A 17,306-nucleotide genomic window follows, 5' to 3' on the forward strand; every position below is an offset into this window, starting at 1 on the left:
CCCCTTATTCCCTCATCTCTCCCTCATGCCTCCCTCATCCCTTCATCCCTCCCTCATCCCCTCATCCCTCCCTCATCCCCTCATCCCTCCCTCATCCCCTCATCCTCCCTCATCCCTTCCTCATATCCTCATCTCTCCCTCATCCATTCCTCATCCCTTATTCTTCCCCATCCCCTTATCCCTCCCTCATCCCCTCTCATCCCCCATCCCTCCCTCATTCCCCCTTATCCCCTCATCTCTCCCTCATTCCTCCCTCATCCCCTCATCCCTCCCTCATCCCCCTTATCCCCTCATCTCTCCCTCATCCCTCCCTCATCCCCTCATCCCTCCCTCATCCTCTCATCCCTCCCTCATCCCCTCATCCCTCCCTCATTCCCCCTTATCCCCTCATTTCTCCCTCATTCCTCCCTCATCCCATTTCTCCCTCATCCCTTCCTCATACCCTCATCTCCCCCTCATCCATTCCTCATCCCGTATTCTTCCCCATCCCCTTATCCCTCCCTTATTCCTGCTTATCCCCTCATCCCTCCCTCATTTTCCCTCATCCTCTCATCTCTCCCTCATCCATCCCTCATCGCCTCTCATCCCCTTATCCCTCCTTCATCCCCTCATCCCTCCCTCATCCCCTCATTTCACCCTCTCTTCCCTCACCCCCGATCTCCTCATCCCCTTGTTAGCTCCTCCGCTCATTTCCTCATTTCCTCCCTCCCTCATTCCCTCATCCTTCCCTGATCCCTCCCTCCTCCCCTTACCCCCTCATCCCTGCATTCCCTAATTCCCTCACCATCTCCTCCCCTTACCCCCAATTCATGCCTCCCTTCATTACCTCCACCCCTTTTCCCTTCATGTTTTCCTCCCCTCACTCCCTCACCCCTTAACCCCCTCATTTCCTCATCCCCTCCTCCCCTCATTCTCTCCTTCCCTGATCCCCGCCTCCCTTCATCTTTCCTCTCCTCATGCTTCATCCCCTCCTCCCTTCATGCCTCATCCCCTCCTCCCCTCATGCCTCATCTCCTCCACCCCTCATTCTCTCCTCCCTTCATCCTCTCCTGCCCTCCTCCCTCCTCCCAAATCCCTCATCCCTCATGCCCTCCTTCCCTTCTTTCGTTATCCCTCATTCCCTCCTCTTCTCATACCCTCTCCCTTATTCTCTCCTCCCTCCCTCCCCACTCCCTCCTCCCCTCCTTCCCCCATTCCCTTCTCCCCTCATCTCCTCCTCTCCTAATCTCCCCTCCTGCCCTCATCCCTCCTCCCTCCTCCCCTCCTCCATTCGTCCCCTTAAGCCTCCTCCCCTCATCCATCATCCCCTCATCCATCATTCCCTCCTCTCCTCCTCCCCTCCTTCCTCATCTCCTCATCCCCTCCTCCCCTCCTTCCCTCATCCCTTACCCTCCAATCCCCATAGCAGGCACTAACCAAGCAGGCTGTGTCCTGGCCCTGTGGCACAGCAGTGATGGGGACTGCTGGTCCTCGTTCCGGAGCCAGAGTCCAGTGATGGTGTCAGCCAGGGCAAGGGGACTGTGGGGATCTTCCCAGTGGGGAGGGCTCACCAGGAAAGAGTGAGCTTGCCTGAGCTGGGGGCACAAAAGCGGAGGTGGAGGGGAGAGTGGAAGAGGCCGAGCCCCTCACCTGGCACTGCCTCTGAGGCCAGATCTGGTCTAGGATTCTCCTTCTCTGAGGACAGCGACCTCCAGGGCCATGCCGTCCGGTGGAGGTGGTGGGGAGCAGTGACATGCTGGTTGTCTCCCAGCTGGCACGGCTTCAGGGGTGGCACACGGTTGGGGCGCCAGCTCTGGCTGTCAGTGGCTGCAGCCCAGTGCTGCTGGTGGAGCCCGGGGCCAGAGCCGCATCCGATGATGCTCAGAGTCCATGCATTCCTCAACCTGTGGGGACAGGATGCAGCTCTCTCCAGCTGCGCCCCCACCCCCTCCCTGCTTCTGTTGTGCCTGTGCCTGGCATCTGGCATGCCTGGCATGTGGCATGCCCACCATCCCAGCCCCTATGTCTTAAGTCCTTGGTGGGCTTTGAAACCCAGCTGCAAGGGACCCTCCTCCAGGCAGGCTTCCGGACTCCACCCACTTCCTTCTGGCCTGCCTAGCTGTAAAATCTCTCCTGTCTCTGGTGGATCTACTGCAGATTTGCCCCCAGGCCAGGTTTTGAACTCTCAAGGGCACCGTCAGGCTTCCCAGTTGTACATTTCCCCACAGGACAGAGCCCAGGGGCAGGGCTCAGTCAGGCGAGGAGGGAGCCTGCAACTGCCCTCAGGGGGCTGGGAGAGTGGGGCCAGCATTGACCAGGACTCAGGCTGGAGGTGGAGAGGCTACAGAGCTGGCTTAGGCTATGGCCCTCAGGGGTGCCTGGCCCAGCCTGCTCCAATTGGCTGGGCCCTGTGCGAATGCTGCTTCCAGCGTTCATCCCAGAGACAGACCTGGGCTGCCTGTGTTCTCTGCTCCTTTCTTGGACTGCTTGGTGGGTGGCGCCACATGACTGTGTTGTGTCACGTCCAGATCCTGTGAACCGTATCCCTGAGGTCGGGGTTCAAGCACAATCCCCTGCTTTTAGCTGTGTGTTCACATTGGATCAAGTCTCCTGCTGGGATCATGTTCCCCACGGGTGAGGAGGGTCTGCCCTGGCTGCCATCTGTGGCCTCAGCCTGGTGGATCACCTCCCTGGAGAACCTGGGCCTCCACATCCGGGCTGCATGTTTCCTCTTGTGATGATTCTGAGGGTTTGGCAGCTGTCACGTGGCATAGAGTGAGGGGGGCTTCAGGGGACAGGGCCTGGGGCAACCTCGTGCCCGCTCCTGGAGTGGGGGTCCTGGAGTGGTCTCCAAGGCCCTCCCAGCCCACATCCTGCAGTTTTTGCCATGGCAGGGTGATCTTGGCCACCTCTCAACCTTCCTGCGTCTTGGTTTCCTGCTGTATGATCGCGGGGCACCTGTCAGTGGTTCCCATGCTGTGCCCTGCAAGCTTGGGGAGCCCCAGCTGGCAGTGCGGGTCCCATGTGTGTCCTGTGTGGGTGAGCTGCTACTCTGCCAGCCTGCTCCACTCCCATCCACCAGCCATTGTCCCCTCTAATCTCACTTGGGATCTGGGTAAGACCTGTCCTCCTTCTGTAGAGGCTTGAGGGGAGTAGGGGGAGTAAAGAATGTTGCCAGGGACCCTCCTGGCCTGAGATTCCAGCGTCTGCTGCCCGTGACCTGGTGGAACCAGGCAGGATGTGGGTCAAGGGCTGGTTGAGAGGCATTTTGGGTGCAGCTCCCCTGGGCAGAGTGGGAGGTCTCTGGGGCTGACCAGCAGTTTGGAAATGACCTAAGGGCAGCACCATGGCTGTGCCCATGTCAGACCCTGGTCCGGCTGGCCATCTTGGCACCTGGGGGATGGGACAGTGGTATGGGAAGACCCTGTCCCTGCTGTGCACACAGTCCTATAAGGCCCCCTCCCACCATTCTCTCCCCAGCTCACATGTGAGACTCCACCACAGTCAGGTTCTCAGAGAGATTCCAGTCCACTGGGGTCTGAGCAGGGCAGAGCCACATGCTACCTGGACTGAGAAATTCTCTGCTAGGACCCTCGGGGGGTTGTTGTGGGCCTCATGTGGAAGTGGGTTCATGTTCTACTTACAGCCCCAGGCCTGGCTCCAGCAGAGTCCACTTGCTCTAAGGAGCAACCCCTGGCTGAGCCTTGGGGTCCTGCCTGCCTCGCTGGGCTTGTTCCTTTGCTGTGTCCCACTTGGGGGCCAAGGAGCCCCAGGATGGGGCAGGGACATGGTTCCTGATGACTGAGGAGTGCCTGGGCTGGGAGGACCTGGTGCTTTCTGAAGGGTGCACAGAAGGGAGTAGGTGCTGATGCTGGAAAAGACCTGCTGGTTCTGATCCTGGGGCCAAGGAGTGAGGGATGGGTGGGCTGTGTCTGCACACGGAGACGGAAGAGAAGGAAGGGGAAGAGAAGCAAGCTGAGGCCCTTTAGGGACTTTGGAGGCAGAAGATAGAGGGTCCAGCACGGGACCGAATGCTTGGACCCAGCAGGAGAGACAGAGCTGGTGGGAACTGCGGGTTGGGCCTTACCCAGTGCATAGAGGTAACGAGGATGATAGCAATGCTAGAATGTACTAGATAGTGATGTGTACCAGATAGCGACGCTGACGTGTACCAGATAGCGATGCTGACGTGTACCGGATAGCGACGCTGACGTGTACCAGATAGTGAAGATAGCGATGCTGACGTGTACCAGATAGCGACGCTGACGTGTACCGGATAGCGACGCTGACGTGTACCGGAGAGTGACGCTGACGTGTACCGGAGAGCGACGCTGACGTGTACCAGATAGTGAAGATAGCGATGCTGACATGTGCCAGCTCCAGGTTGTGTTCTCATCATGCTCAAGTATTAGCTCATTTAATCTGCAAGACATCTTGAGGTAGGGGCAATTACTGCCCCATGGTACTTGCAAGGAAATGGGGCACAGAGCTGTTGGTGACATCCCGAGGCCATGCAGCTGTGAAGTGGCTCTGTGGTGTTCCAGGCGGTCTGAGGCGCTTGTTCCGGGCCAGGCTGCAGTGGCTCCAGCCCTGGCCTGCAGCCCAGACCCTCCACAGGATCCCGCAATGTTCCAGGAGAGGAGCAAATCCCTCCAGGCCTTTGTCCTGGCTCCCAGGCATCCATCTGGTCCGACTGAGGACAGACGCAAGGTTCTCACTGCAGACCCCAGGGAAGGGGGTGTCTGCAGGGCCAGGGCCAGGGGCCCCACGTGGGGCTTGCACCCCAGCCCTGTGTGCAGCGAGAGTTTGGGGGCCGTGAGATCCAGTGTGTGTCTGCAGAGCTCCTAAGTTTTCTGCCCTGGGTCTTGTGCCGGTGCTTGTTCTGACGTCTCCATTTCTTCTGTGTGTGTACGTGTGTGTCCTGGCTGCCTCCACCTTTAGCGTTTCATTGGGAAATGACACTAGGTACAGCTCACTTTTTTCTTCCGCCCTTGCTTGGTCTGTCCTCTTCTGCTCTTCCGAGTTCCTTTCTCCTCGGCGTCTGCCTGCTTCTACGCCCTTTCTCTGACCACCCACTGTCCTCACTCTCCCGGGATTGCTCCTCCGTGACGTGTGTCCGACAGCAGCCCTCCCTGGTCCCTGCTTCCTTCCACACCCCCGACTTGTGAGACCCGTGCCCTGCATCCCAGACCATGCTGTGTAGTAGACAGGGCAGCCTGGTGCCACCTGGGCTCCACCGCGGTCTCTGGAGGGGCCCGGCCGCCTTGGAGCCTGCGTGGCCGCCCAGCTGTGTGTGTTGATGTCTCTGAACTGTGTCCTTGTGAGGATGCTTGGAGGGGAGCTGGGCGAGGCTGGGCGGGTGGTGGGTGGGGGAGCTGAACCTGCTGCTCAGGGTCTGCAGAGTGGCCACACTCTGGATTCAGGCAAATTGTCTACCTTGGCTGTGATCAGTCCTCCCTGTGAGCACCAGGCCTGAGGAAGGAGTTCAGTCACTCCGCCATCCAGAGGGCTGCAAACAGGAACTCTCACGTGACAGAAAACCCTGTTCCAGAGTAGAGGGCACCCGAGGCGTTTGCGGAACACAGTTCAACCCCATGGGGATGTACAATCCCAGGCCCCTGGGGTTGGCCCTGAGCCACCCTGGGACAGGGTTAGCGGGCAGCTGGCTCAGGCTGTGCTCACCATAACTCCAGGTTGGAGATCAGGGACACAGCGAGGCCGCCGCTGTCTCCCTCGTGCTAACAGAGAGACACTCTTGCACACGGCCTCGTGGCAGCCGCCCTGCCTCCATGCCAAGCATCCTCCCCCCGGGGCCTTCCTCTGCCCGATGGACCAAGGGTGAGTCCATTGTCAGAGGAGATGGACCATGGAGGTTTTTGTCAGACCCGGGCAGGTCCCCTTCAGGTCCAGGGAGAGATGGTGGTGCCTCCTTACTCAGACTGAGGCTGGGGTGGGCCCGGTGCAAGCTCTGCCTTCTCCCTCCCTGCCTCTGTCCTTCCTCTCTTCTCTGCCCGAGTCCTCTCCTCCTGCCTTCCCCTCTCTCTTCCCTGTGTTCCCCACGTCCCAGCTCCCTGTCCTGCCTCCCTCTTCCCTTCCCTCTCTGCCCTTCTTGTTCTCATTCCCTGCTGCCTCCTCTCCTTCCAGCCTCAGCGTGACAGCTGGGGCACCATTTGTGGTAGAGCTGGGAAAATGCTGGGCTCGCCCCCATCAGGGCGTCTAACAGACGCTACTCTCTGGGTCCTGAGTAAGGAGGGACCCGTCTTTCCTGGTACCGCTGCCCGGGCTTCCAGCCTGTGCCCCCGGCCGCTCCCTTGCGGCTGCCCCACGTCTGTCACTCTGTCTGTCTGCATGTCCCCCACCTGGCTGAGAGCAGCCCCCATGCCATCAACTTCTACTTCATCTCTGCTTCCTTTCAGGACCTTTTACCAATTTGAGGCTGCGTGGGACAGCTCCATGCACAACTCTCTCCTGCTGAACCGGGTCACCCCTTACCGAGAGAAAATCTACATGACGCTCTCTGCTTATATCGAGGCAAGGCACCTATGCCAGGGCACGCCACCTAAACCACCCAGACCCGAAGCTTGAGGTTCTTGTAAGCTCTGGACAACCCCAGATGACCCAGATGACTTCTCAAGTTCTCAAGTTCCTGGGTTAAATTCATGTGCCTTTTTGGGGAAAAAAAAAAAAAAAAAAAAACTGGACTCTGCAAGGTTGAATACAGAAATCCATGTGCATTTTTTTTTTTTTTTTTTTTGAGACAGTCTCACTCTTGTCGCGCAGGCTGGAGTGCAATGGCGCAGTTTCACTGCAACCTCCTCTTCCCGGGTTCAAGCGATTCTCCTGCGTCAGCCTCCCAAGTAGCTGGGATTACAGGTGCCCACCACCACTCCCGGCTAGTGTTTGAATTTTTAGTAGAGATGGGGTTTTGCCATGTTGGCCAGTTTGTTCTTAAACTCCTGACCTCAGGTGATCCACCCACCTCGGCCTCCCAAAGTGCTGGGATTACAGGCGTGAGCCACCGCGCCCGGTCTCCATGTGCTTTGAATGGCAGTTAACTCACTCTGCTAAACTTAGTGTGTGGGTGTTGTCCTTGGGATGCAAGATGGCTGCAGCACCACCAGACATTGTGTCTGCGTTCCGGGCAGCACAGAAACAGAGGTGTCCCATCCCCACGGCCGCCTAGGAGTCTGCAGTCCACAGGCTGTGGCCAGACCTGGGCTGTGGCCTCCCTTCCAAGTGCAAGAGGCAACTGGAAGTGTGGGCGTTTGTTGCTAGTCATCGTAGTGAGGGAGAGGGAGGATGGGGAGCAGTGGGTGGGGGCATCTGCAAGCACATCCCCTCTCCTTAGTTAGAGCCAAATTATTCCAGCTTCACATGGGGATGGCATGACCATCTCACCAGACGGTGGTGAGGTTGTGCTAAGGAGATGTTGGCAGAGCTCTTCCCAGCGAGTGCTCGGGACTCTTCAGCTGGGCATAGCAACTGCCCCCACTTCAGGAAGACACAGGGGCCGGCTGTTTAGCAGTCACCGTGTCACCCACCAGGAAGTCGCTTTCTGTGGTGTTTGAGTTAAAATGCGCGTGTTCAAACAAGACCTGGTTTGATCCTCACAGACATTCCAAGGTCGGGGAGGGTGTCGCCCCAATTTTTTTGTTTTTTTGGTTTTTTTTGAAACGGAGTCTCGCTCTGTCACCCAGGCTGGAGTGCAGTGGCTGGATCTTGGCTCCACTGCAACCTCTGCCTCCCAGGTTTACACCATTCTCCTGCCTCAGCCTCCCAAGTAGCTGGGACTACAGGCGCCCGCCACCTCGCCCGGCTAGGTTTTTGTATTTTTAGTAGAGACGGGGTTTCACCGTGTTAGCCAGGATGGTCTCAATCTCCTGACATCGTGATCCGCCCGTCTCAGCCTCCCAAAGTGCTGGGATTATAGGCTTGAGCCACCACACCCGGCCTGTGTCGCCCCAATTTTATGGTGAGGCAGCTGAGGCCCGAGCAGTGAGTCTGTGCCTGGGACCCTCGGGGTCCCACACGTGGAGACCAGTTCCTCGTGTCGCCCAGGCGTGGACAGGGCTGTGGCTGCCTGTCACGTGGAGACCGGTCCCTCGTGTCGGCGTGGACAGGGCTGTGGCTGCCTGTCACGTGGAGACCGGTCCCTCGTGTCGCCCAGGCGTGGACAGGGCTGTGGCTGCCTGTCACGTGGAGACCGGTTCCTCGTGTCGCCCAGGCGTGGACAGGGCTGTGGCTGCCTGTCACGTGGAGACCGGTCCCTCGTGTCGCCCAGGCGTGGACAGGGCTATGGCTGCCTGTCCCCAGTGGGGTTTGACTCCAGGGCAGGAGCAGAGACTTTCTCCTGCCTGGGTCCGGGCCACACCTGAGACCCTGGGAAGGCCCTGGGGCTGCCCGTTGGTGCTGGGCATTGTGCCCCAGGAGAAGGCTGGAAGGGCACCTGGGCACTTGGGGTGTCCTTGTGCCTGAGCCCCGCCCCCTGTCTATCTCAGATGGAGAACTGCACCCAGCCAGCCGTCATCACCAAGGACTTCTGCATGGTCTTCTATTCCCGCGACGCCAAGCTGCCAGCCTCACGCTCCATCCGCAACCTCTTTGGCAGTGGGAGCCTTCGGGCCTCGGAGAGGTAAGCCCCTGGGGTGAGGGCCACAGGGACTCCCACCCTGGTTTTGGTGCAGGCCAGGCGGGGCTCTGCCTGGCAACGGTCCTTGGGCCACCCGGCAGCTCACCCTGTGCAAGGCCCGGCCACACTCCTGGCTGGCTCCCTGTGCTCAGTCCCCTCCTGCTCACCCCAGATGGAGACTCCGTGGAGGCCACGGTTCCTGCAGGGTACACTGACACCTGTATGAGGGACTTGAGGGCCAGCCTGCGGGGGACGGGAGGAGGGGCAGGCAGTCTCACTGCAACCTCCGCAGTGGTGATCCTGGGGCCACACCGTGCCCCACTGCCGGTGACCATCTTCCCTGGGGACCACAGGAACCTGTGCCATGGGACTACCCATAAGGCACTGAAGGAGAAGCTTGATACATGGGCGGCGCCTGGAAGGGGGCTCTGGACACAGCTTCCCACAGAACGTGCTGGGTGGCTCTTCTTGGAGGCTGTTGGCACCTTGGGGAGCCAGAAACCAAACACCGGGACCGGCCGTGCTTGCGTGCTGACCACTTCCTTGCGTGCTGACCATGTCCTTGCATTCTTGGGGGTGGGGGAGAATGAGCCGGAATGTCAGGGCCCTGACAGCAGGGCCGCCGAGGCTACCGGGCGCCCATTGCTACCTTCAGTGGGTCTCCCCATGGTCTGCCACATGGACCCGGTATCCAGGTTCACACTGGGCACAGCTGGGAGGAAAAAGCTTGGGGGTCAGGACCCAGTGTCCTCGAGGGCTGACTGTGGTCGTTCTGGAGGTCACTCAGTAATTGTGCAATACTGCCAACCTGTCTGTGGGAGGGTGACCGCGGTACTCTCAGAATCTGTCCTGGGCACAGTGGGGCTGCTCTGTGGGGTTTAGGGCCTGCGGGACTCTCGATGCCCTGGAGGGACTGGAGATGCCAGATGCTGTGCTCGTGCTGCCTGTGTCTCCCCTGGGCTGGGACAAAGCGGAGGCTGCTGTGGGGGCAGGTCACAGCCCCATGGGCACCTGAGCAAGACCAGTCAATACATCTTTTCTCTGGGGGCCGGAGGGGGTCTCGGATGAGGACTCTGAACAGGGGCTGTAGCTCAGGGACCTCGATGCCCACCACCCCAGCCAGGCTGAATGTGCGGTTGATGGTGGGGAAAGTCAGCAGCCAGGTGGGCTGTGTATCCCCACTGCGGGGCCTGGTGACCACGTGTCACTCCTTCTACTCCCTGCAGTAACCGTGTGACCGGCGTGTACGAGCTCAGCCTGTGCCACGTGGCTGACGCAGGCAGCCCAGGTAGGTATCTGCCCTGCTCTCACTGGGTGGGTTCCTGGCCTGTTCGACCTCTGCCCACTTGGGGTGACCACAGCTAAGCTGCCATTTGCAGGGGGATCCCTCACAGAACACAGGCACTCACCTTGTGGCTTCTGGAGTTGTTCTGAGATGGGAGGAGAGTGAGGGAGGAGAGTCAGGCCTGCTGGCTTCCTCGGGTTCCCAAGGCACAGCCGAGATGGCCACGGGACGCCGGGCTGGATAACTTCCTCTGGAGGGGGCCTGCATGGCTCTTTGGGCCCCAGGGTGGACCAAGGACCAGGGGAAACTCATCTTCACCCCAGAGGGGAGGCAGTTTCAGAGGCGGACGGACCTCTAGGGTGGGTGGGAGGAGCAGCCGCCCATCAGGTCGGGATGAGGTGTCTGCATCCTCCGTCCAGGTATGCAGCGCCGGCGCCGGCGAGTCCTGGACACATCCGTGGCCTACGTCCGGGGCGAGGAGAACCTGGCGGGCTGGAGGCCCCGGAGCGACAGTCTCATTCTGGACCACCAGTGGGAGCTGGAGAAGCTGAGCCTCCTGCAGGAGGTGAGGCAGCCCCAGAGGATGAGGCCTGCACGGTCGTGTCCACGTGGCTTTGTCTGCAGAGCGAAAACGGGAGAGGGCCCAGTGCCTGGTGCCCACTGGGGGGGCAGCACAGCCCGTCGGGAGTCACAGCCACCTGCAGGAGGAGCATGTGATGCTCCAGTGTGCACCGCGGGGCTGTGTGGGCGTGACAGAAACACGGCCAGTGTAGCGCAGAGGCATGCTCTGGAGTTAGCCGAGGGAGACTCTCAGGCATATAGACAGAGGCCAGAAAGGGACCCGGAAGGAAAGTCACAGGCCCGGGCTGCCCTCTGTGGCTTTGATCAGGGAAACCAACATGCAGCATCTAGGCCCTGCCTCGGGCCGTGTGTGTGACATGTGACGCGTGACGTGTGAGATGCGTGAGGCCAGGGCTGTGCCCACCCCTCAGCCCTCTCCCGAAGCCTCCAGCACTGCAGGGCAGCACGGTCCTGCCCCACAGCCTGGCGCGTGAGATGCATGTGTCCGAGAGGGAGCAGCTTGCTTGCTGGCCATGAAGGCGGCAGGGCTGGGGTGGGGGCTGAGTGCTGTCAGCCCTGGAGCGCCAGGATCTGTTCCCTCATTTCACAGCTGAGGGCCATCAGTCTCCAGTCTTAGCCCAGGGGAAGGGGGGGCTCTCCAGGGGTCTGCCTACAGGGTCATGCTGCTGCTGAGGCTGAGCCCAGCTCCAGAGGTCGCCCCTGAGGTGCAGCAGGTAAGGCCTTGTGTCCTGTCTGAAGGTGGAGAAGACCAGGCACTACCTGCTCCTGCGGGAGAAGCTGGAGACCACCCAGCGGCCTGTCCCGGAGGCACTGTCCCCAGCCTTCAGCGAGGACTCTGAGTCCCACGGCTCCTCCAGCGCCTCCTCTCCGCTCTCGACTGAGGGCCGCCCATCACCTCTGGAGGCTCCCAACGAGAGACAGCGGGAGCTGGCTGTCAAGGTGGGTCCAGCTGGTGGGCAGCACCGCCGTAGCCCCAGGCCCTCAAGGGCCCTGAGTCATTCCTGGGCAACTCCAGCAACCCAGCCTTGCCCATGGCTGCTCTGGTTAGCACCACAAGGAGCTAGGAGCTCGAAGGGTCCCTAGGGTCCCCTTGCCCGCTGACTCCACCCCACCTACACTGAAAGTTGGGTGCCTTTTGCAGCCTCCCTTCCCAAGTGATGATTCGCTCTCTCTTGAATACCTGTGCTGATGGGGAGCTGACCACTTCCACCCACAAGTGGCTCTTTTGGCGGCTTAACGGGCCTGTGGGAAGGCCTCCTGTACTGGAGGCAGCACTGCCTCTGGCCCTCACACCCGGCCCTGAGCCTGAGCCTGACCCTGGGAGGCTTCCTGGGCTCACCCAATGACGGGCGGGGTGGAGGTGCTGTCCACCTTGATCCACTGTGCTGTGGTGTCGGAACCCACCTGTGTCTGGGGAAGGGTGGGTAGAAGAGCCTGCAAGGCTGGCTGAGCAGCGTCCTAGGAGGCCTGGCTCCTGACCACGTGTGTGCTCTGTCCACAGTGCTTGCGCCTGCTCACGCACACGTTCAACAGAGAGTACACACACAGCCACGTCTGCGTCAGTGCCAGCGAGAGCAAGGTGGGTGTGGAGGGGCTGCACCAGGCTGCCCTGTGGGGCTGGGGCCCCCATAGGCAGTGGTCCCTGAGGAAAACTCCCATTCTGAGTGGGAAAAGGCAGTTAAGAGTTTCCTAGGAACACATCTCAGTGCAGAGAGACACCTCATAGCTAAGTGGCTGGTTTCCCTGGGTCGGCCTGGAGTCCATGGGAGGTGGGAACATGAGTGAGGGGCCGGGTGGGTCCTGTGACCTGGGATGCACCCACGTGCTTGCAGGCTTCTGCTGTTTTCCTGGCCCCCACCCTGTCTGGCCGTCACACTGTGGCCTCTGGCCAAGCCCCCACTTGGCTGTCCCTCCTTCTCCTGGGACCGACCCCACCCCTATAACCTGGGAAATTGCCACTGTGCTGCATCCAGCCCCGGCCCACGGCCTTCCTTGCCCCCATGGCATCACCCAGCGCCACCTCATGCTGGCACGAGCAGGAGGCAGCAGGGCAGAGCTTACCCAGCCCACTCCTCGAGGCATTGGCGGGGTGGCTGCCTGGGTCAGGTCAGAGCCTGAAGTGCTGGGAGGGGCTGGCCAGGGGCCGCAGGGGCTGAAGGGGGCCAGGGGTCTTGAGCTGGCCAACTTTGAGCCAAGGCTGCTGGTAGGAGGGGTGGGGTGCCCTGAGCGGCAGGTGCGGGGTAAACGTAGGCACAGGGAGCAGCACCTGCGGAGGCCGGAGACCCCACTTCCCTGTGTCCCCTGAAAAATGCCTTCTGTCCTCCGCAGCTCTCTGAGATGTCTGTCACCCTGCTCCGGGACCCGTCGATGTCCCCTCTAGGGGCAGCCACTCTCACCCCCTCCTCCACTTGCCCCTCTCTGGTTGAAGGGCGGTACGGTGCCACTGACCTGAGGTGAGTGAGCTCTAGGCTCCCGGAGAGGCTTCCGGCACCACGGCCGACCCATGGCAATGGCCGTGACTCGGGCACGGGGAGCACAGAACGGGGGGCCCCAACAGCCAAGTGTCTCGGGACGGCCGCAGGCTGAGGGAAGGGCCTGGAGAAGTGGAGTCTGCAGCCCTCCCAGAGGGAACCTGTGCCCTGCCAGCTCCATCCTAGTGTGTGTGTTCTCTTCCCTGAAGAAGACCAGAAATGCCTGGAAAACAAGCTAAAGCTCCCTTTTCCTGAGACAGTGCTTATAAAATAATGGAAAAAGAGAAGGTTATGAAAGAGGGCGTGAGCGCTGTTAGGGTCAGTATTGTGGAGGGAACACCTGGCCCCTGCAGGTCCACATCTGGAAGAGACCCCATGTGAACCCCTTATGTCCGATTCATAAGCCGGCAGATGGTTTTCACTCTTGTTTTAAAATGCCTTAAGGGTTCCAAATTTTCACTTAAAAAAGAAAGACAGTGGCATCAGCTGGCCTTGTCTTCTGCAGGCCTCCTTGACCACCAGGTCAAGTCGTGTGGGGCCTGGCCCATGTGGGGGGCCCATACGGGAGGCCAGCTGTGCCCTCTGCTCCAGTGGCTCCTTAGAACCTCGTGTCACCTTCAGTCTAACTGTGGAGATAAAGAGATGCTGGACTTGCTTTCACAGGGTGGAGGTGGGGGCAGGAGAGCCACTGGGAGAAGGGCATGGAGTGGGGCACAGGCTCCCTGGCTGGGGCCCTGAGGTTCCTGGGGGACCCTCCCCACCAAGCCCAGCACTTCCTGGAATCAGGCACAAGCTTGGCTGTCCTGGTGGACGGGCCCCGGGAGCTCCCACTGTGGGCACAGCTGGGGAGACCCCACGAAGGTGCCCTACTGCGGCTCCGAGGAGGGTGAAGCCTGGGGGGAGATGGCCCTAGGCCCAGGGAGGCCTGCAGTGTGCAGCACTGCCCTCTACTTCCCAGGACCCCACAGCCCTGCTCCCGGCCAGCCAGCCCAGAGCCTGAGCTGCTGCCAGAGACCGACTCCAAGAAGCTCCCTTCCCCTGCCCGGGCAACAGAGACGGACAAGGAGCCCCAGCGCCTGCTGGTCCCTGACATCCAGGAGATCCGAGTCAGGTGTGTAGGGCCTCCTGGAAAGCACCGCCACCAGCTGTGCTGACAGGGGATAGGCAGGCCACGCTGATCCCCATACTGGGGGCGCAGGTCCCAAGTATGGGACCCTCATACAACAGGCAGGTTGCCCGACCCCCATACTGGAGGTTCAGGCAGGCTGCCCCTAACCCACATGCAGGGGCAGCTCCATGCTGGGAGGTCAGGCAGGCCCCTGGGACCCACATGCCTGGGCTGGGAACCAGCACAGAGCACAGGGGAGTGGGTGGGGTCAGAGCCAAGGCCCAGGTGGGGAACTCGTGGTCACGGGGCACGTGTGGCAGCCTTGCAGCAACTTTAGCTTTTTTCTTTAAGGTTTTCCATTTTATGGGGGAAACTGAGGCCCAGAGCTGGGTGGGTGGTCTGGTCTCCAGCCCGCTGGGTCGGGGTTCTGGATGGGGGTCAGGCCCTTCGATGCCTCGACCCACTTTCTGGCTGGGGAGGTGGGTGGCACTGCTGCGTCCCAGCTCTGGGTGGTGGGCGGTGAGTGCCCAAGTCAGCCGCCACCCCCACCGAGGGCCCCAGCGAGCAGCTCTCTGCCCTCAGCCCGATCGTCTCCAAGAAGGGGTACCTGCACTTCCTGGAGCCGCACACGTCGGGCTGGGCCAGGCGCTTCGTGGTGGTGCGGCGCCCCTACGCCTACATGTACAACAGCGACAAGGACACCGTGGAGCGGTTCGTGCTCAACCTGGCCACCGCCCAGGTGGAGTACAGCGAAGACCAGCAGGCTATGCTCAAGGTGCGGCTGGACCCGGCTCAGGCTCGGGCACCGGGAACCCCAGCAGGGCGGGAGCTGAGCCGCCGCCCTCTGCAGCCCTGCGTTGGAGCAGGAGGCCCTTCTGCTCACCCCAGACTCTGGCCCTCCGTCCTGTTCCACAGAGGCCAGGCTCAGGGACTCAGCCTCAGGCCTCTGCCTGCCCGTGGGGCACATGCTCCTGGCGACAGCTAGTGGGGATGGGCTCCGGTCAGGGCAAGCATTAGTGTTCTCCTGTGTGATGGCCACAGCCATGTCCCGTCCTCTGGAGTCACCCAAGGTGGTGGCACCAGCCCTGCAGAAATCACAGGGCTCAAAGGAGCCCTCCTACCCCCACTCTGCCCGGCCCCTCCCGCTGGAATGGCCCTGGACAAGTTCAGGAGCCCGGACTCCTTCAGGCTGGCCGGAGGAGAAGTTTCTCTGAGCCATCTGGAGGTGGCCCCAGTGTCTACGAGATGGTTTTTTGATTCCCTGCGGTGGAGGTGGGCGGTGTGGACCCACATCTGGACCAGCAACCCAGCCAGGGTCCCAGGGAGCAGGGGCCATGTGGGGCAGGCACGTCCCGTGGGGATACAGAGCAGTGGTGAGGGTGTCCTGGGACCACCGGCTGCAGATGCGTCCAGAAGACAGTCACAGCCCTGGCTGGGTCAGCCTTTCCCTCTGTGTCCCCTCCCTGGGACCTTCCTGGCGGTGCCCCTTCCCTGCCTGCCTGGGCCCTGGGGAGCAGGAGGGTGGTGTGCTGACCACACGGCCTGGCAGCTCCTCACCAGCAACCTCCCTCTGCAGACACCCAACACGTTCGCGGTGTGCACGGAGCACCGTGGCATCCTGCTGCAGGCCGCCAGTGACAAGGACATGCACGACTGGCTGTACGCCTTCAACCCCCTCCTGGCCGGAACCATACGGTAGGGCTGCCTGCAGGGCGAGGTTGCTCCCACGGGGGTCCTGCCCTCAACCGGCTCCTGGCCAGGACCATTTGGTAGGGCCTGGCTGCGGGACGAGACTGCTCTCCCGGGGTCCTGCCCTCAATCCCCTCCTGGCGGGGACCATTCAGTAGGGCCGGCCGCAGGGTGTGGTTGCTCTGCTGGGGGTCCTGCCCGCAAGGCCGCCTGGGGAAGCAGTGCGGCCAGGGGAAGGCGGTGCGGCCTGCCCTCGCTTGTGTGGGCTGGGGACACCCTTAGGGCTGTTAACACTCCCTGAGTCGTGGCTTCTTGTGGAGTGATACATCCCAGGCCATACTTTCAAAATTACTTCCTCACCCAGTGGCCTTGGCGTGGGGAAATCGTGTGCCCTGGGGCAGGCTGTGGAAGGAGCCAGTCCCTCCCACAGCAGGGATGTGAAAAGCAGGGTGCGGGAGGGGCCGGGTGGGCTGAGTCCTACACACTGGAAGCAGAGATTCAGTCCCTTCCCAGGTGGTGAGGGAACCAGTGGGGACATGGGGTCTGTGGCTGCCCCTCACGGCTGCCTGCCTGCGGAGGGTGTGGTGGATGTGGCCTGCAGGTGTTCCTGGGCTGACCACGCTGCCTCTCCCAACCCTCCTGCAGGTCCAAGCTCTCCAGAAGGAGGTCTGCCCAGATGCGGGTCTGAACCCGAGCCCTCCCATGACAGCCAGCAAGCCCAGCCCATCCCCACCCTTGTCCTCGTCTGTCCTGTCACCTGCCACCCGGCCCCTCTCCTGCCAGACAGCCCACGACCGGGTCGACCCCCCTGGGGACACCCATGCCAGGCCCGGGGACCTGTGCCACACGACCAGCTGTGCTCCCAGCAGAGGCCACGCGTGTCGGTTCTTCTTGCGTAATGTGCTCTGGTGGAACAAGCTGGGAGGGGCTGGGGGGGCCAAGGGCACAGGTCACGGGGTTCTTGCTGCCGTTCTAATATTTTTTTAAGCATAGACAGACTTATAATTAATATACGTTAGTTAGTGACATTGAAACGGTCAACTCGGAAATTAACTATAAGACTTGTTCTATTTATAAGTATTTATTTCTAATGCCTCCACATAGCCCTGTAATATTCAGATGGAACCCCCAAACACCTCCACCCCGTTTGTTCCCACGTGTGTCTCCCAAACCTGCTAGGGACAGGCAGGGCAGGGCAGGGACACCTTGGAAGGCCACAGTGAGGAGCTGTCTGGACCAGTGGGGCACCTTGGGGCTAGCACACGGGTGCATCACCTGGGCCCCAGGCTTCTCCACAGCCACATGGGTCCTGGGTGTATGTGAGGGAGGGTGGGGGGTCTTCTGGTGCCTGAAGTCTGAGCGGCATGGAGGGTGGTGTGAGTTCCTCTGGTGGGAGGTAGAACGCACATCTCTTCTGGGCAACCACCTGAGATGTGACTCTAAGAAGAGTTCCGGCAGCTTCCCCCAGGAAAGGGTTTGGGGTGACACTCGGCTCTGGCTCTGAGATGAGGCAGACGGCACCCGGGCCGTGATCTGTCCTGGGTGGGGACCGGGAGGGAGCAG

The 17,306-nt window shown here is 61.1% G+C and overlaps 1 protein-coding gene across 1 annotated transcript in view; it reads left to right on the top strand.

Moving 5' to 3' along the window:
- KIF1A (kinesin family member 1A) overlaps positions 1–16,813 on the top strand; it is a 111,968-nt gene extending 95,155 nt beyond the window's left edge. The window contains exons 40-50 of the mRNA XM_011996393.1: positions 6,396–6,510; positions 8,478–8,611; positions 9,835–9,896; positions 10,313–10,458; positions 11,214–11,414; positions 11,977–12,054; positions 12,804–12,928; positions 13,905–14,057; positions 14,637–14,829; positions 15,631–15,749; positions 16,389–16,813. Coding sequence (XP_011851783.1) covers positions 6,396–6,510; positions 8,478–8,611; positions 9,835–9,896; positions 10,313–10,458; positions 11,214–11,414; positions 11,977–12,054; positions 12,804–12,928; positions 13,905–14,057; positions 14,637–14,829; positions 15,631–15,749; positions 16,389–16,431 — 1,369 coding nt within the window. The 3' untranslated portion in view covers positions 16,432–16,813. The remainder of the gene's footprint in view (positions 1–6,395; positions 6,511–8,477; positions 8,612–9,834; positions 9,897–10,312; positions 10,459–11,213; positions 11,415–11,976; positions 12,055–12,803; positions 12,929–13,904; positions 14,058–14,636; positions 14,830–15,630; positions 15,750–16,388) is intronic.
- The last annotated feature ends 493 nt before the right edge of the window (positions 16,814–17,306 follow it).

This window comes from Mandrillus leucophaeus, unplaced genomic scaffold, assembly GCF_000951045.1.
Source record: "Mandrillus leucophaeus isolate KB7577 unplaced genomic scaffold, Mleu.le_1.0 Scaffold510, whole genome shotgun sequence".
Lineage (NCBI taxonomy): Eukaryota > Metazoa > Chordata > Mammalia > Primates > Cercopithecidae > Mandrillus > Mandrillus leucophaeus.